Source organism: Microchirus variegatus (assembly GCF_963457635.1).
Source record: "Microchirus variegatus genome assembly, chromosome: 20".
In the NCBI taxonomy this organism is placed as follows: domain Eukaryota; kingdom Metazoa; phylum Chordata; class Actinopteri; order Pleuronectiformes; family Soleidae; genus Microchirus; species Microchirus variegatus.
Genome location: NC_139821.1, coordinates 13,446,178 through 13,466,667, shown reverse-complemented (window position 1 = coordinate 13,466,667; position 20,490 = coordinate 13,446,178). Strand labels below are relative to the sequence as shown.

At 39.3% G+C, this 20,490-nt stretch overlaps 1 protein-coding gene across 1 annotated transcript in view; it reads right to left on the bottom strand.

The window, feature by feature from the left end:
• The window catches only part of atxn7l1 (ataxin 7-like 1), a gene marked incomplete at its 3' end in the record, with an annotated part of 32,763 nt that extends 12,636 nt beyond the window's left edge, over positions 1 to 20,127 (bottom strand). The window contains exons 1-3 of the mRNA XM_083906811.1: positions 20,000 to 20,127; positions 19,397 to 19,465; positions 9,838 to 9,942 (exon numbers count right to left, since the gene is read on the bottom strand). Coding sequence (XP_083762937.1) covers positions 9,838 to 9,942; positions 19,397 to 19,465; positions 20,000 to 20,096 — 271 coding nt within the window. The 5' untranslated portion in view covers positions 20,097 to 20,127. The remainder of the gene's footprint in view (positions 1 to 9,837; positions 9,943 to 19,396; positions 19,466 to 19,999) is intronic.
• Between the last annotated feature and the right edge of the window lie 363 nt (positions 20,128 to 20,490).

Below are 20,490 nucleotides of genomic sequence, written 5' to 3'. Positions count from 1 at the left end.
AGGGTTGAAGACGTCATAAACACATAGATAGGAGGCGGGGGGGGGGAAACACCCAGAAGAACAACACGCATACAGTAAGTTTTCATGACGGCTAATAACAGACAAAATAGCAGGTTCAACGGCGCTGACGGGAAAGTCGCTGAAAAGCAGTTGTTTACGTTAGGGACGCGAACAGCCGCTGTGGTTACCCAGAGTTTCCTTTTTCTGCCGATAAGAGCGAACGCTTGAAAAGTCACGTGGCCTTCTAAATTTAAACATTACTCACGCTCGCCGCAACAAAAACACACATGCATGCAAACAGACTCCTACACGGGCTGGTGACAAATATCCAAATATTCCACTGTATGTCTGTAAACATCTTTTTTTTTTCCCCTCTCTCTCTCTCTCTCTCTCTCTCTCTCAGGCCCTGCCTTAAAATACTTACAAGAGAGTGTGATGTGTTCACGCCAAAGTCTAATTAAAAACAACTCTGTGGTTCAACTACACACACAGAGGCAGACACATAGAGAGGCATAGAGAATCATTAATGGTCATTAAAGTGCTTAAAATAAAGTGTTAAACCACCTTATCAAGGTGCCTGATTTCATTCAGTAAACGGCATCATTTATTATCAGTCGTGACGTCATCATCCATGAGAATCTGAACTCCCGATGCCAGGTTTGACATTTTGGAAACTAAAGTTCACCTGTCGCGCTATGTCGTCTATTTAATCCTCTAAATGTGAAGATAATTAACACAACTCACATTGAGTTCTACTGAACATAACAATGATGACGTAAAAGACTATAAATAATAAAAACACACACTAAAATAGTAGGAAAAACGGAAAAAAGAGAAAGTTTAAAAAACGAGAAAATAGCGAGAGCTGCTGCCATCTTGCCGTGTACTTTCTTGGAAATGCATGTTTATTATTTATTATCTGTATCTTTACTGTCAATGACAATGTAAATTAATTTCTTATCTTAATCTTATCTTAATATAAATGACAAAAAGAGAGGGATTAGATTACTAATGTATCTAAATTACACATGTTTAAAACCACATCTCCCTGCACCAATAATGTATAAGGCTATTTTGTTCAATCAATATACACAAAAATCCTCCTGATCATCATTAGTAACATAATTATACTTGTCTAATACAACAATTATAATAAAATCAATATTATCATTATCATACATATATGTAAAATAATCAGCTGAAACTTAAAAAATGTTTACTTTCATTATTAATCAAATAAAAAATGTCATAAACAACTAATTTTCCCATAGACTTCTATTCAAATTGAGTTCTTTTTAGAACCAGTAAAGTCGCCCTCTGGTGGTTAATCAATATATTTTTATTACGAACCGCATTGACGTTCTTGGGAAAACAACCTCAATATTCAGATTCAAATTCAACTGTATTGTCATTGACAGAGTATAGTACTCACTCATACCTTGGCCAAGAGAGCACCAAAACATGCTAAATTAGATATAAAAGCGCAAAAACAACAAGTTGAAATGGTAATTATGGGCCCACTCACACAGTGGATGTAAAAAAAAAAAAAGTGTTAATCAAATTACTAATTAAAAAGGTACAAAAACGGGATTCTTTATTCAGAAATTAATTAGGTAGGAAGACTGGGATTAATACACTTTTGTCATGATTCGATCACATGTTGACACTTGGGTGCTGGAAGATTTGTGATGTGATTTATTGAGATTTTGATATGGATCTATAACTGCAATTTTCTAGTCCTCCTTAAACCAAAACTGAATGATACAAGTAGAAAATAGCTTTAGCTTGACCAAAATAAAATGGAATAGAATAACCTCCACAAGTGGACACAGCACAAACACGAGCTTTCAAATTAACAGGGTTCAAACGTGTGGATTGCAGATAACACCAATACAGACACCATGTTAAGCTGATTCTGTTCATGAATTGTGAAATATCACAATTCTGGAGTTGAAACAGATTTCTAAAAATCTGTAACCAAAAGGGTTAGCGCAATCAAATGTTTTAGCTGTAATTATGCAGACAAATATAGATCATTTAAGTTTTGTTTTGTTTTTTTGGCACGTGTGAGAAAGCTGAACAGACCAGTCTTTATGCAGTGTGTTTATACAAACACACTGATATTGGATTTATTGCAGGAAATGAAAGTGTCATAGTTATAGGAGTTCCCCAGGCCTGATGTGTGTGTCTCTCTCACACAACACCGAAACACGAAGCTGGGCAGAGAACAAACCGATCAACCCACGGTGTGTTTGCTCAAGACTGCACACGTGCACGACATACGTGCTGCAGGTGATGGAGGCTGTGCAGTTTGTGTGCAAAGTGCACGTTCGTGTTGTGCAAATACACAACAGGTGAGTGAGAGCATCGGTATGGAACCATGTGGTCGATCGCACGGTATGTTTTTTTTTTTTTAACATCACGTAAAGGGCTGGACGTACAGTAAAACGCAGCCGATCGTCTATGTGCAGAATGTAAAGAAAAATGGCTCCACACAAACAAACAAACACACACACACACACGCACACACACACACAAGAGTATAATTTGCATATGTGAGCACATGCGGCGGCAGGTGTGTAAATAGGCCAGTGGAAGCAGCTGTATTCACAGGAGCAGGATCAAAGTCCACGGCCACATTCACAGGTATGCAGCGACAAAAGCGCTCACACATTTAAAAAAATCACACTTTATTTCACAAAGTTAACACAAAAAGGGACCCACATCATTATAATGAACTGCACAGCTCCATGGGGGGGAGGGGGTGCTGCACACTAGGAAAATGTCTATATGTGTAAGTTCTATGTAGGACTGAACTGTCAGGGCATTATTTCAGCCACACACTGTCCATTTGCTCAACTCAACATATTCATTTGCCACAGGTCTAACCAATCACTAATTGTCTGTGTACGTGTGTGTGTATTATCCAGTAAAATTGCTAGATACACATGCTATGTGCGATTTTCATGCAGTGCATTTTATACCACCAGGGTTGGGAATCGGTCAAAGTTACCGGATCGGATGACAGACAGATAAAAATGTAAGATCTGAGACAATCCAAACATCCTATATATCACATTCTTCACTATGCTATAGTTCATAAATGGTCTAAAATAAACTGCAACTGTGTTGTTGTCCCATTCCTATATACACAACGCAAGCAATTGTAGATTGCTATTATCTATATGGTGAAATTTTTATTTTTCTTATTTATAATTTGTACTTCTAATCTTTATTGAAAGAAAGCTGCATAAAAGTTTAATTGTACCCGAGTATAATGACGATAAAAGGTAATTTGTTCATTATACTGTGGGAAAGCTATAAAAGACTTTCAGTTTCTCCTATTAGAGGTGGGAATCACAGGATTCCTCAAAATACGATAAGCAATACATGATCCCCCGATACCGATATTATCACGATACGACGATTCTGTGAAAATCAATTTATTGCAAGACGATCATAAAACAATATCTCGCAATATCTGTCTAACTGAAGAAAAATGTTAACGTCTGTTAAAAGTTAAAAAAGGGTCCAAATATGGGTCCAATTTAGCTAATCCCCATATTGCATGTTTTTTTGCATGGAGAACCCCGAAACTGCGCACACACGGGGAGAACATGCAAACTCCATGCAGAAAGGCAGCGCCTTTATTGATTGATTAATTTAAATACATACTTTTTGCATGAGGAAGGAAGATGATATATTTAGAGCTGCAACTAACGATTCTTTTTGTAATCGATTAATCTGTCTATTATTTTCTCGATTAATCGATGAATCGCTTGGTTCATAAAATGTTAAAAGACGTTGATCAGTGTTTGGAAAACCTGGAAATTATGATGTTCTCGAAAGTCTTGTTTTGTTTACAAACCAAAATGATTCAGTTTTAATGATTTCTTTGTTATGTGGAGTAAAGAAACCAAGGCAATATTCACATTTAAGAAGCTAAAACGATCAGAAGTCTTGTTTTAATCATGAAAAAAGCTTCAAACCGATTATCGATTATCAAAATAGTTGTCGATGAATTTAGTAATCGATTAATGATCGATTCATCGATTAATCGTTTCAGCTCTAGATATATTACCAAATTGATATTTTTGACCCACCCCTAGTATCTATAACAAAATGCAGCAATCACTGCTTTAAACAGTTCTTTAGATTAAGGAACACATATTCACCATTAACTAGGTGCTTACTAACATATATAAGTTGCATACTAGCCCTTTATTAGTAATCATTAAGCATTAACACCTTCTACATAACCTTATTCAATCTCTATTATGACATGAATTAAGACTTTTCCTACATAAGGTGAAATACGTGCTTAATATTTACTATTAAAGGGCTAGTATGCTACTTCTATGCATGTTAGTAAGCACCGAGTTAATGATGAATATGTGCTCCCTAATTTACAGTACTTCGACTGAACTATATTGCAAATAAATTGGCTTTAATTACAGAGGCAGCTATAGTGTAAATGTATGTAATGTAAATACAATAAATTTACACTTTTACAATAATAAATGTAGAATATTTTTTTTAAAGTATTTATCCATTCACAATAAGTCTAAGATAGATTGTGTTTTGACAGAGAACTGCTCCTGTGAGCAGTGCGTACCGATTTACAGTCCATGGACAAACTGCCCAAGGCAAGGTCACTGAACCTCTCAACCACAAGGGCACTCTCACTATTAAGCTCTCCTCCTGCCTGTTGTTATGGCGATGCCGAGAGGCCAGCCGGCTGCCTATTGGCTGCCCGACTCATCCTGTGGGGGGCGGAGCTCCCGCTTGATCAGGAAGCAGCGGCTTTTCAGAGCTCAGCTGGGTTTGTTTACATTGAAAGAGCACCGGGGGACGTGTCGGGAGACGGAGAGAGGAATGTGAGGACATGTAGAGAAAATGTCTGTGACGATTCCACAGAGATATTGATCCAGTAAAAAGTGAGTCAATAACCACAAAACAGGGAATGTAACAGCACACTGGAAGGAAGGAGGGGAGGCATTCTAGATTAAGTACTAATGCAAACATGAGGAGGCGTTTACCTCGTAAAGAGGAGGATTTTCTTTTTTTTTCCACAGGACATTTGTTTGTCGTGTAAAAGTTGAGGAAACATTTACCAGAACTACATTATTAAAACTATTATTATTATTATTATTAGAATTATTAGAACTCTTGAAAGTGAAAGGATTATTATTATTATTATTATTAGGCCAAATGAATCACATTTTTAAGGGCCTGAACATGCCACAAAACTCACAGATTTTTGCGACCGCATCAATCTTGGCGAACATTTACGTATTTAAAAGGTTTGGTGAAAACGCGTGGAAAAACTAACTAACGCTGGCTAGAAAAAACGGACGGAAAAAAGTGCTAGTTTTGGTCATTTTGGTTCGTAAACTGTCAGAAAATGTTGAAAAATGTGTTCAGTTTTCATGATTTCTTTGTCAAACGGAGCAATGAAACCAGAAAAATAATCACATTTAAGAAGCTGAAAAATCAGAAAGCTTCTAAAACTAATAATTGATTTATGATCAATTAATCGTTGCAGCCCTGTAATGATTGTTATATTAATTGTTTATTTCTCTTGTTGTTGAGTCAAAAACTTGATTATTACATGATTAGTATTTTTTTTCCCCCATTATTAAATGATTATGTTCTGGTTTCTTTTCCAGGCTTTCAAAACAGTGATAAACATTTTTTTCTGGCTCAATCAATGACTCGAGGGATTGAGGGAATGATTGACAGATTAAGCGATTATACTAAGGTGCAGCTAACGGAGTTGGAGGTTATTTTCATTGGAGAATTTACCCTGTTATTTGTCCCAAAAAAAAGTGTTGAGAAGTAGATATGTAAATGCAGATGCAACTACACCCTCCTCTATTATATTGTGGTGTTCCTTCATGAGTCCATTCCATCACGACACAATAACGCAAAACAACAGAATGACATCATATATTACCCAAGACATCTCATAATATGAGCAACAAATTCAGTACAACACTCATGGATTTAGGTGTGGAATTAACCTGAAAAGGCCTCGACGAGTCATGAGAGTCTGACAGACACTCCCACCCACAGCAGCAACATGACCCTTTAATCATACGCTCCACACTCGCACACACAGCAGGGAGAGGTTAGGAGAAAAAGAAAGGGAATCACCGCAGATGAGAGAGCCGGAATAATGTGTGAACATGCCACAGAGACCCAGAAATGCCTTTAAAGAAAAACTCATTCATATATAAAACTCTAATCATTACTTGGTCTTTTTCCCCCCTACTCTGTCATGTTCAGTGAAAGGAAAATGGCATCAATTACAGCAGCTTTAAAAACAAACGACTTGTGAAATCATGCAAATTTAACTCGTATGAGGAGGGGGGGGGGGAGAATGTCTTTATAAACACCCTGGTCTGTCAATAATGGGCTTAAATGTGCACCCACAAGCATTTTCTCTCTTTACAAGCTCGTTAGAGAAAGTGTGGCACTAATGCTGCAACCGTGAGGGATTTATATCACTGGGTCCCACTGGGGCCATTTACGCTAAGAATATACATGTTAACCTTAATTTAAGTACATTTCAATTAAAAATCATATATATATTAAGTTTTTTGATGAGGTTTTGTGGGGCGACTTGCAAGATGAAGTGAATAGAATTATTGAATTCACTTGCAATCTTGCAGCAGGCATCATTTTCGACACAAGGCAGGGTTAAAACGTACGGTGGTAGGGCTGTAAAATGAACCAAAACTTGCGTTTTAAGTACGATTATGGCCCCAAACCCAAAATAATCGGAACAAAACGGGGGCTATTATTCTGAAAATAATGCTTTTAAATGTTGTAACAGTGTCTGACTTCCTGTACGCAAACATTCAGTGAAATCCCAGAGTTCAACACGCAGCGTAAGTATGAAGAATATATACAATAAACAATAATTTAGGTTCAATCAATTAAATTCTGATCCAATGGAGCAGCCCTAAATGGTGGGACAGTTATCTGTGTTTGACCACTAAGCAAACTTGGGCATGAGTAACTAGTAGCCACTGACCCCTGATGCTGACAACCCCCACACCGCCACCGTTCAATCCTATACATCTATACAAGTGTCTCCATGTAAAGCTCCAGCGCTGATTTGATGTCCATTTCAAGCATGAGTGCAGACGCTGTGATAGATACGAGCACAAACGAGGCCAGAAAATAAAACTCTTACAGGGTCGGGGGGAGGGGTCACGACATTTAAAGAACCCTCGCAACAATCGGAGGAAACGCATAAAACAACTGAAGAGTATCTTGACGGGGCAATTCCTGGAGTCGGTCCACTCAGCAGAGGTCAGGAAGGGCATCTTTCATGACATGACGAAGAGTAATTGGGTATATCGTGCATCAAATTTAAGAATTAGGCTTTTCACAGGGTGATTTCTGGCCACTGCGATGCTTGTAACGTTTAAAATTGTGTCATAAAAACGACTCAGAGGGACAACTTTTCCACAAGTCTGCACCAAGCGACTTGGCCCGATGGACCACTACAACGGCTGCTTCTAATAATTTCAGGAATTTCGATATGGTGAGGGCTCAAGAATTTTCTACTCTTGAGAGTGTGTGAGTGTATTTTAGACCTGTTGTTACCTGACTCAATGTGTGTGTGTGTGTGTCGGTGTGTGTGTGTTACAGCAAGCAGAAACACTGCCAACAAAAGAGAGGGGGGGGGGCACAAGAGCAGGGACAAAACAACAGGGGCTGCCAAGAATGTACACGTGCAAGTGTGTGTGAGTGTGTGAAACAACTCTGTGTGTGTGTGTGTGTGTGTGCGTGCGTATGTGTGTGTTCGTTAAGCATGACCACGTTTCGTGCACCCCACCCCACCCCGGCAGACGGCTGAGGCCAGTGCACGTGCTGCCAACAGACGGAAGCAGCAGCTAGTGGGCAGATGTGAGCGCGCTCAGAATCGAAAACAAACTAAGACTCAGACTGGGGGGAACGGAAGTTGGATTGTACTTCTATAAAGTCTTAGAGATTGATTAATATCTCATATTTTTCCTTTATAGAATCTAAGAATGACATGAATGAAAATGAAAAGAAAGCACTCTCAAAGTTGTATGTACTATCAAACGAGCGGGGAAAGTTCACATTCAAACCTTAAAAACCTGTTCCAGCTCAAAACATACAGCCTGAACTCACATTAGACTATCTGAAGTAATTACTGCACCGTCCAGTAGAGGGCACTGTGATCACAGCTTGGCCTTTGTTGGGCATTCACAGTGACGATCTACCTTATGTCAAAAGTTGTGAAAGCAGTAAAACGTACTCACAAGCAAATAATATGACTGCACGTGCGCAAATGTTAATATAAATCCCTCGCAAGCAATTTAAAGGTGCATTATGTAATAAATTCTCCGAATGTGTCAAAGAGACTCAGGAATAATGTTCATATAACAAAGTGAACTCACCAACAACAACAGTACAGCCAAAATATTTGCATTAAAAAAAAATCTTTTGCAGTCTGCAAATCATGTTTATATTTTGAAATCATATTTTGGCATGTGGCGCCACCTACCGCCGTCTACCATCATTGCAGTCAGTAGAGTCTCAGCTGCTGAGCAACCATGGATTGCCACTTCGGTCTGAGCGACAATGGCGGAGAAAACGAACCCTAAAAGATCTCAGTATTTTGAATTTGAGTGTAGTAACCGTTTTTGGCCACATTGTTACATATGGCGCCTTTAAACAACCGCGATGCAGCTACCTCGCGAGTGCAATGTCTCTGTTTTGTGCGCTTGTAATGATAGCTGTAGATCAAATACAAAAAAATACACTCCGTCCCTAGCCATAAATAATAGATCATAAAACCGAAGCTGCGGGCCGTACAAAACCTGACTGAGGGCCGCGATTTGCCCGCGGGCCAGATTTTGGACACACAGCAGACAAGAACACCTCACATGAATCATCTGAAAAGCAGCATGTGGAAATATTTCGACTTCTACACCATAAATATGCTACGAATGTAAAGATCTGTGGACTCTGACTCTGTGCTGTCAGATTAGTGTTTTATCTCCGCTCGAGTCAGCTGAGGGTGCATTAGAGACGACACTTCAACCTCACAAGATTAATGGGGCTTTTCCACTTTTCAGTTCTTGCACGAATCGGCTCGGCTCAGCTAAACTCATCTTGGGTTATTCTGGAACCAGGGATAGTACCTGGTTCCAAGCGGGATGAAACTACCGGCCACTGATTGTCAGAGAGTTTCATCACTGGAAGTGTCATGTGCGAGTCTAATCGAACAATGCTGAACGGTAGATCAGTTAAAATCATGAAAACATTCCTTAATCTCCAACATTTAGCAAGGAAATTTCTAAAATCTCAATATTGCATCGGATCTAGATCACTGACGCATTCTAAAAATGCCCTCCTTTGACGATAACCTTCATCTCCAAAACATGGAAAGACAAACGCAGCCATAAATGCAACCTCTGTGGCAGAACTAATCAATCACTAACAACAAATATCACCCATTGTGAAATTAAACATCTTTTCAGATCAGTTTCAGAGTTGTTTGGAAAGAAAAATTCAAAAAAAGACACATAATTGCTTGAGGAAAAAGCCTCTGCACACAATGTCACATTTAGTCGATTATTCTGTGAATTATTTAGTGTGTTTCAGCTGCTGTCAGCCTGCTGGGTATTTGGGGTCTAAAAACCACACTGTGGCTGTTCATGTGCAGGATGAATGGTGCTGATATGTTTTCAGGTGACTTTTCAGGAGTAACTGGAAATTGAAATGATTTAATTGACGCCCCCCCTCAACAGCGTCATGCACGAATATGAGCTGATGGTTCGCGGCATGTCTTACCGTAGTGCGTGAGTATGCCCTGAGGGGTGACCACCTTATCGCAGACATGGCACACAACGAGAGAAAAATCGTCCAGTGCTGGAAACTGGCTGTAGACAAACATCTCTGCAACAGACAAGAGGAGAGAAAACAAGAGTTAGAGAATACGGGAAACAAACACATTATCAGAAATTAATAGAACCTTTTGTTGTTGCAAAAGTCTGATGTTTCCCTTTCAAGCATGTAGATTTATAGATATTCAAACCTGAAAATTGCATTTGTGTGAAATATTTTTGGGATATTGGCTATCAGCCAATATGACTAATGACTACAACAGCTAAATAGGCTGCTAACTCCTTGACTTATATACTGGCACACTCTACAACTATTATTTTATTTTGCAAATAAGAAGATGTGTATCTACATCTGCTGTGGGATAAGTATGTAAAATATTATGCTAATTTAATTTCACTGTAGAAGAGACAGGCACAGGAGGAAAAAAGTATATATATTGGTATCGGCATCAGTTATCGACCAATATCGTACACCTCTAGAAATATTTATCCACAATTCTGCCATTTGAAGAGATAACTCTGTAATTAGGTTCTACATTAATGAGCTAAAGCACAAGTTAAGACTTAATATATATGTAGATCTTTAGGATTTAAGGATTTAACGGCAGTTAACAGTTAACTGCAGTTATTATTGTCATTATCAGCTTATGCATTCATGATTTATTGACATGGATGCATTGATTAATAATTGGGCTTCAAAGATTAATAATACATTTTATGGACGAAACAACCAATACAAATCATCAATAAACAAATACAAATAATAATACAAAAATGTCCTTTCTTTGACCAGAGACCAAAATAGCAATATGAATAAAAATTAACCAATATTTAAAAAAAATTAAATATATTAAATATTTTTGTTTAAATATTTCTTGCACACTTTCTGTAACTCATATAAACGTTATTTCTCTTCTCAAATATCACTGTGTTTGTCTCCTATACGATATATTAACTGATGACTGTTTATCCAAACAACCAATGATTTATAAAGAAAAATCATGAAAATGTATAGGGGTGCCAACTTTTGCATACCACTGTAAATAAATAACATCCAACACAATGTGGTTAGTATTTTAGTCCCGAGAGCCTCAAACCTCCTGGAGTCAAACAAGCTCTGATGATATTATTGCATGTATTACACGGATTAAACTAGACCAGAGTGTGTGTAAAGGTCAGATGTGTGTTTGTGCCTCATCCTTAAACATGAATTCTACAGGGTCACATACGCCTTTTACGCGTGTCATGGCCCACGAGTGAATATTTCATGACTTCACAGTTATGTTAATGTACAGTGAAGCTGATAAATGCGGTGGGGGAAAAAAAAGAATGATATTGAATTAAAAGTAGGGCAACTGCCGTGTTACCGGAAGCGCATCGCTCAAAATGTTATTAGAATCCAAAATATGTATGATCTAATAAATCTGTAGAGCGACTGAGTCGAGCTGAATTTAAGTGGCACGAGAAACTCTGAGAAGATTTGCAATGTCCACCTTTGTCAGAAATAAATTTAGTTTATTATGTTTATGTGTATGAGGGAAAGACATGGGACCATATAAACATTTGGCACCATGAATATCCTGACCAAAAATAATAAGATCATAATAAAGCATGGGGAAAGATGTGGCTCCCTTAAAAAAATAAATCACAAGGACTGCATGTTAGCGAGTTCGAAAGGATTTTAAAGTCACTCACGTGGGACATTAATGTTTATCTCCATTCACGCTGATGACAATCATAGAAATTATGAGCGATAATATCTGATATTGTTCCGTCACTAATCAGGGATGTTGTACAAAAACGTGTTCATCTCAGCGAGGAGGAAAGACAAATAAAAAACGCACATGGGGGGGGGGGAAGGCGAGGTGAAAATCTGAAATGCTGTCTTAAATATTTACATTTCAACAGGTTTTCTCCGCAGTAAAGATGAAAGACTTTGTCGAAATGAGCTGCTGCTGCTAAACAAAGAGTCTGGAAACACCGTTGGCAGGTCAACAAACACTTTCAAACTCCAAAAGCTGATCAGCATCACCGCAGTGTGCATGTCTGTCTATTTTTTAAACAACAAAATATGAGCTGCTGCTATAAATAAAAAAAAAAGAGAAAGAAAATGTGATGTTTTTTTTTCTGGCAAATTCCAGAGGGAGAAAAAAAAAGGACTTTCGTGGGAGTATTTAAAGAGAAAAAGAAGCAAAGAAGAATGTAATTTCCTCTGCATCTGCCAAGTCAAATGCAAACAAAGTGTGCAGCCTATTTCTGTTGCCTGTGTGTGTGTGTCAGAGTTTGCCAAAAGACTGACAAGGCGGAAAATGAACTCCAAAAACATTCACTTACTGGTGAACAAGCATGTTCGGAGCTACTAAAGAAGTCCACCGCTGCACCCCGAGATCACAATTTGCTTTTTGTAGAACTTGCTCGTCAATGTGAAGAGTTTGAAAGCGCAGAGCAACAGTTCCAGAGGCACAAAACCAAAAGCAGTGAGTGAGGAAATGACCCCGCAGTCAATCATCATAGGTGGTGTTTAAAGAGCTTTTTCCCCCAACGACGACTGCGCGAGTCGGCTGCAAAACGAGGCGACGTTCTGCAAACAACTGCCGCGGAGTTCGGAAAGAGAGGCAACAACACGAGAGACGGTAAACACGCTTATCACATCTGCCTGGAGAATCCAGGCTACAGTACAAACTCGACGCAAAACAAACCAGTGTCTTGTTTATTACAAAGAAGCCTGTGATAGAAATCTGGCTTAAACGACAAAAATGGTACAAATCAGTGCCAGTTTTTTTTTTTTTTTTCTAACCTGCTCCACATTTCATCACCAACTTCCTCTTTTTCTCGGTAACAATCTCCCCCCTCTCGATCACCAGAAAGTGGTTTTGACTAAAAGCCAGAGAGGAAAAACTGAAATCCTTCCAGGGAGATTTTATTATAACAAGCAATAAAACAGCCTCACTGACAGGTCACAGACGGTGAAACTACAATCGCAACCTAGCGTCGACAAAACAAGTACATTCTTCAGGAATCTCGCAACATCGCCATGGCAACAATTAACACAAATTTTGACGACCAAACAGGCTTTAGCATGTGGATAACAAAGAGGATGAATCACAAGTACGGATGTGTGCGTCCATGTGTTGTGAGTTTTTGGCGTAATCCAGTTAGACTAAATATGTATCGTTACTGATAACGTCAGTGGAATCCATTCTAGCTTTTTCGAAATCAAACAATCTCATCTCCAAAAAAATTAGAGGACTGGATTGATTCCTGGCTGCCAAAGAATGGATTATAAATTATTAAGTCTATAAAGCACTGAATGGTTTAGACCCCGACTCCATCTCTGATCTGCTGGCTCAATATGAACCATCCAGACCACGAAGGTGCCTTCAGCTTTTACGCCTGCTCAAATATCTAGAGCAGGGGTCACCAACCTTTTTGAGTCAGAGAGCTACCTTAAGGGTAAAAAATAATATGGAGGGCTACCATATAATATTTTTTTGTTTGTTTACCATTTAAATGATTAATATTATGCATTCAACTGCATACACATTCCTTCCAGTGCTTACTCCTAACGATTACCAGTTTTTATAAACAATATCAAAGATATTTTACTGACAGATCATACGGATACATGCAAGTGAGGTGAAGTGAAGTGAGCCCGCGGGCACCGTATTGGCTGCCCGCGGGCTACCAGGTGCCCGCGGGCACCACGTTGGTGACCCCTGATCTAGAGCAAACTCCCAGAAGAGTTTGTGTGTCAGCTAAAATCAATTCAGTCTTTTAAATCTGGAACCACGTTTAAATAAAAAAAAAAAAAAAAATATCATCACCGCTGCTGAACCACATCTTTTCTTTCCCCTCTTTCTTTTACCTCTCAATTTAAATGCTTTTATTGTGTTTTATTATGCCTTTTATATCTTTAAGGCTGCTGCTGCAGCTGTATTTCTCCGTCTTTTTTTTATTGCAAAGCAATTTGAAGTGTGCTATAGAAATAAAATTGCCTTGCCCTTATTTAAACAATGGATCTGTCCACGATAAGCCCGTTCCAAATCAATAATCACAAATCAACAGCGCTTTGAAACTCAGTCATTTCCTCTTTGACATGGTTCTCTTCATGCAAAATATGTGTTAATTATGCAAAAAGCAAAGCATACTTAAGTACATTTTGTGAATAAATTACTATTTTTATAAAGGAATCATTTTAGCTTCTACTATTTCAGCATCAGAATGACCAATTTAGCCATTTCTGGGTAGTTTCTTTCTTCCACAAACTGGTTGGTTTCCTTATAATGAGTCCTATTGGGTGGCACAGTGGCTTAGTGGTAGCACTGTTGTCTGCTGGGTTCAATTCCCAGTCTGGGAATGGTCTCTCCCCTGTCTGTGTGGGTTGGATTTGGGTTGGTCCACCGCAGTGTCTGATCTGACATCGCAATTTCAGTTGTATAATGATAATAAAGATGCTTTCCTTCCTTTTAGGACATTTATCCTCCAAGCATCGTTTCCCAAATCGCACTTTACAGGGAATTCCTCTTTTTAACTGCCTTTTTTTCATATTACACTTATAGTGCACTCTTGGTAATTTGCCGTGGGAATCATACACAACTCCTTATATGGACATCCACATATTCAGGCTTTAAAATACATGTTTCTTGCATCTTATTGTGTGTTGTGGAGTCAAAGTTATGATTCATTTTATATAGCATTTTAGTCATAATATAAAGTAGCAATAATTTAAATTAGACTGTTTGTCTTTTATTTTTGTTCATAAAAACGAGCCAAGTGAGCTTTGAACTGTGACGTATTTCCAAATTTCACAATTTCAATCCGATTTCAAACATTTTGAGTACTTTTTGCTCTATGTAGTTAGTGAAAATTATTTTTTTTCATCAGATTGCCTATAGGTTATAAGACACTTTTTTATTATTTTCTATTTATATTTCGAAAAACCACACAAAACACCAGTTTGTGGTATTTGCTTGCAGTTTACTTTTGTACAGTAAGTACGTTTTTATTTGTTTTGAATGAATAAATGTTAACTTTTTACTTAACTTTGCCTTTGTGTGATTACATCATTGGAATCTGTTTATTTAAAAATCAGATTATCTTATACAAACTATATTGTTTTGATGCCATAATTTGAATTTATCAATCTTTTGAATCGAGAATCGATTTTGAATCGAATGGTGACCCTAAGAATCGGAATCGAATCGTGAGGCACCCAAAGATTCCCATCCCTACTGTATGTTTGAACATAGTAATGGAAAAAAAACAACAGTGTTCTAAGTTATAAAATAGATATGTCCATTGTAAGAGCACCTCAATCAACAACTTTCCAGGGATTCACATTCTTCATAGAAAGAGCAGCAAACTAATGAGATGAGAGCGGCAGTTGCTCAAGTCAAGTCGGGAGATAAACCTATAGACATGAGACATCACGGTCCACACCACCACACAACAATATCTGCCAAACTGGCCTCCTGATCAACAGATAATGGGCGAGCTGGAGCTGCCAAGTGAGTAAACATGTCATAGAAACTCTTAATTACACCTGTTCAACTGCTTCTTAGCACAAATACCTAAATCAGCCTGGCATCAGCTGAGTGCAGCGTGGTCAAGACGGGCTTGCTGAGGTTCAAACGGAGCATCAGAACGAGGAAGACGGAGTTGATGCGAGTGATTTTGCACGTGGCATTGGGATTTCAAAGCACAACCCTCTCTAGGGTTTACAGAGAAAAGAGAAAATATTTCCAGTGAGCGGCAGTTCTCTGACCCCTGGCATCAACAAGACAGTTTTGCACTGACGAGACTGACCAGACTGGTTTGACATAATAGAAAGGCAACAGTTATCTAAATAGCAACTCCTTACGCCAAAATAAGGCTGAGCCGTACGGGTCAAAAAAGTATATCATGGTATATTTGGCTGACTGGTGATTCATATCCTGGTATTTTGTTGAGTTCAGCTGTAAGTCAAAGGCTGTATTGTAATTCTCTTTTTTAAATCAACTACACTAGGGTTGGACAGATGTTTGAATGCTATACTGCGTTGAAAAATAAGTTTATATAACTTAATATAACACCCAGTACTGTAAAAACATCACACACCACTTAGCCACCGCTATTTTTTAATAAAAGTGCATTTGTAATGAGAAACAAGTTTAATTAATTTCCATTATCATTTATTAAAGACAAAAGTGTAAACTGAATTGTGCTTTTTGCGTGCAAACAGCTCAGCATCATTAGCATGTGTGACATTAGCCTCCTGTCGTCAGTGATAAAGTGCGCAGTTATAGTGACTACAGCTGCAACTAACGATTATTTTCCTAATAGATTAACTTGTAGATTATTTTCTCGATCAATCGTTTGGTCCATAAAATGTCCGAAAATGTGAAAATACGTCGACCAGTGCTTGTCAAACCTGGGAATGACGATGTTCTGGAAAGCTAAAAAATCAGAAATCTTGTTTTAATCATGAAAAAAAAGCTTCAAACCGATGAATCGATTATCAAAATAGTTGACGATTAATTTAGTAATCTATGAATAATCGATGAAGTGTTACAGCTCTCATAGTGACGTACGATGTTGCATGTAATTTCTATCCTCCCTGTGACTTCTGTTTTGGTTTTGTTGTCGAGCGTTGCGATCGCCGTGTCAGTGAAGTCGAGTTCCCGCCTTTTTCGCACCTTCTATTTTATGTTTTTTAATAACATTTAAATAATCAGAAATGTGGGTCATGTTGTGAATCGATTCAGAATCGGGACGCCCTCCCCCACCACCCCTAATAACAATCCTCAAAAAGCAGACTGGCGACAGCAGCACGAGGTACAACTCCTCGTACTCTATAAGGTGTCCTGTGTACCGAGCTGGTACTTGCACCGAGCTGTTACACGAGTAAAAACCCTGAGGATTCTCAGGTTTGTAAAGTGTAAAGGCTGAGCATGTGTGCGTGTGTACGAGTGTACGTGCGTATCACTCTCAGCAGGCTTTAGTGTCGTGTTACCGGCAGATCAGCAATTCTGCAAACACTGTTCCAGTCTGGCTCTGAAAGAGGAAGATGAGGCATGTGAGTGTGTGTGTGTGTGTGTGTGTGTGTGCAGGGGGGGATGATGAGGGGGTGAGTGGCTGGTATTCGACCAGTGCGAATGAGAAGACTCTCCCCAGCTCAGCGTGTGTGTGTGTGCGTCAGCGCGTAGCTACAAGGGCTGTGGCGAGCTCAGAGTTTCAGTGATGACTCGTGTGTGTGTGTGTGTGTGTGTGTGTGTGTGTGTGTGTGTGCTCCTGTGGGAACCTGAACGTGGTGTGAGCTGCAGAGGAACTCCACTGCTGGCTCTGTCCCTAAGGACGCCGTGCTGCGGAGGGTGGGGTGAAGGACACCCACTCACTGCTCCCTAATACTTCATTGATAGATATACTTACACATAATGCAGTAGATTATAGTAAAAAAAAAATACATACTAAATCAAAACTCTCTCAAAGACACGTCCTTCTAGTAGTGTGCTATAATTAGATGATGTACCACTTCAATGAAAATAATAGTACTGACACTGATGACGCCCTTGGCTGAGATTCTGATTTCAGGATAAAAAAAAAATTATTTCAACAACACTGACACTTACGCAGTGCAAAAAAGAAAAAAAAGAGTCTGCCTGTTTGAATGAAAGCCTTTTAACCTGCAGAAGAGGAAAGAAAAATGAACCTGCTATGAAAGAAACTACAACCACGAAAGAGGTGTTATTTATTTGTCACAGGGCTGCTACAATGACGTGATTATTCTGTTGATTCCTGAAGAATCAGTTCGTAGTTCGCTCGACTAAAAGCTAAAAATAGGGCCTTAACATGTCGTGTTGTGTTGAACAAAGAAATCGGTGCTCAAAATTATTCCGTGTTCATGATTTGTTTGTTACGTGGGCAAAGAGACTAGAAAATATTCACATTTAAGAAGCTTGAGAAAGAGTGACAAGTGGCAAAAATTACATACTGTGCATTTAAGAAGCTGAAATTAGACAGCTTTTTCTTATTTATAAAAAAAAAAAAGAGTGATGAAGTTTGCCTTAATGTTGGGAGATTTGCAGATTAAAAAGTGAAATATCTTCTGGTTTCAGATGTTTTTGGGTGGTGATGGTGATGGAGGGGTTGTTCTATGTTGTTTTTCTGCAGATTTCAATTGATTAAAAGAGAGAGAAGACTATTTTGTGTCAGCCCTGGGAACAGGGATAGAAGAGTTTTGTCTACTGAACAACATCGCAAGATGGCTGAGAAGAACAAAAGTATGCAACATCCATTTTCCTGTCAACTCGCCCTCATTGAATATTCCGGGGCTATGCTCACAGCCCCAATCGCTGTTCAGAATCAGAAAGACTCTACAGAGATGCTACAGGAAAATTTGGCCCAGATAATCTGTTTAAAATCACATGCAAGACAAGGGGTCCCTGATGAACCAGGATTGGGAAAGACTGAATTTAACATCAGCATGTTTTTGGACTGTGGAAGGAAACCGGAGAAGCCCGAAGAAAACCTGCACGCACACATAACAGGGAGAAAATGTAAACTCCACACAGTAGGTCGAAGGGGCCAGCTTTTCGGAAGGCTGTCCAGCCAGTGGGCCGGTCAACCCCTGTACCACTATTTTGTGTTGCATGTACAGTAAACGGATACAAATAGATACAAAATGTTATAAATTATTTAGCACTTATTTAATGAAATGGCTCCTAGTTTTGTGCAAAAAAAAGGTAAGTAACAAAACCACCAACATTCAGGTACAATAAAAGTTGCGTATAGTGCAAAAAGGTTACAGTACCAACAACATTCGGGTATAAGAGTCACAATCGGCTCTTACAAAATTTAAGGTAACAATATAAAAACACATTAAGGTACAATGACCACAGTAGGCTATTTTTGCAGAAATATAAGTAACAGTACCAACAATACACAGGTACCGCTACAGTTGGGTCATAGTGCAAAATATTCTGGTACATAGGCCGCCTACAATTACAGCTGCACTAGTATTTGCCAAAAAGGGACGCAAAGTGTCACAAAGTGCCAGAAATAGGCGAAGCTATGGTTTTATTGGCTTTTTGATTTTGAATACATTCATTATTTATGGGTTAATGGGCCGCAGGCCGGTCCAAATTGCTTGAAGGGCCGGTTCTGGCCCCCGGCCCTTAAGTTGAATAGTCCTGGACTAGGGTACCGCCCCCCCAGCAAGGTACATAATCCCCATTGATCATTGTTAATTAACAATTTAAACTGGCCCCAGCATTAGAGTCCACATCCAGAATATGGAGAAACCAAAAGAGAGAAAAAATGCATAGATGGACATTTTTAGATACTGTATATTATAAAGTTGTTGTGCCTTTGTAACATGCTGGTTTTTGTCTGTTTCTTTCCTGGAGTAGAGTCTAAAGAGGAACACCCTGACCACCCTCATGTGCAGCAACAACAACTACAACAACAACATTCAGCCGTGGGTTGACTCACTATGATGACAGTGATGGTGTTAGTGTGCACTTCCTTACCTTTTGTGCTAAGCGGAGCAGCTTCTCTGTGGCAGTGGAGCTCTTTATCACCCGAGAACGAGTCTGAGTCTGCAAACAAACACACAAACAGCCACTTTAAAAGTAACACAAACGGCAGCAGGCAGCGTTCACACACTCACTCACTCACAACAAACTTTGGGGGCCATGCGTGCAGCCATGCTGCTGCTGCTGCTGCAGCACACACTCACTGTTTAGCATTAGCTTGCTAGCGCCAGCGCTGGGCTTCCTAAATCAAGTGGAGCTGTCAAAGCTAACAAACTTACAGCTGGACACTTGAGGCGGATTATCGCCGCCGCACGCGTCAAAGGCAGCGTATTCTCCGCCGCACGGCGACTGTGCCGCGTCGCGAGCGCCGCGGTTGTCGAACGCAACAAGCTCGTGAATGTTGGGATATTTGTGTGGTCGTAATGTTTTTTTTTGGGGTTTTTTTTTGACAGTAACTCCGCTGCGCTCTGACAGACAGGCGGACAAACAGACAACCTGCCTGCTTTCCCAACTCAATCACAGACAGTTTGGGGGGAACCACGCACTTCCCGACAGTTTCGCGGCGAAAACAACGACGTTCGCGACGTACGAACTTACTGTCAACAGGACGTAATTCAGCTGCACGGACGAAGGAAGACCAAGGCTCGCAGATGAAGCTATCCGGACTTGGTATTTGGCGAGCCAGTGTCGCCATTGCTCTTCCTTCTCGTAGCTTTTGCTGCTGCGAGTCTCTCTCTCTCTCTCTCACGGCGAGCGAAAACCGAAAGAACGAGATATGGTGACGTCGCGTTCGGCAGTCTTCGGCTCGGTTCGGGTGTTGCCGGAGAGTTGAGAGGTTGTTGAGCCTCAGAGGGAGGACAGTCCGAAAATCATTTATTTATTTATTTCGCACTTTCTTTCTCTTTCGCACTTTTAAAATGAATAAATAAATAAATAAATAAATAAATGATAGTATTTTTACTATCTATCTATCTATCTATCTAATCTAATCTTATCTAGTAACGCAAAAACGAATAAAGTACAAAAGAGTTGTGACTTTAGAATGCGTGTTGTTAGACTTTATGTCAAAGTCTATAAAGCAAGACTTT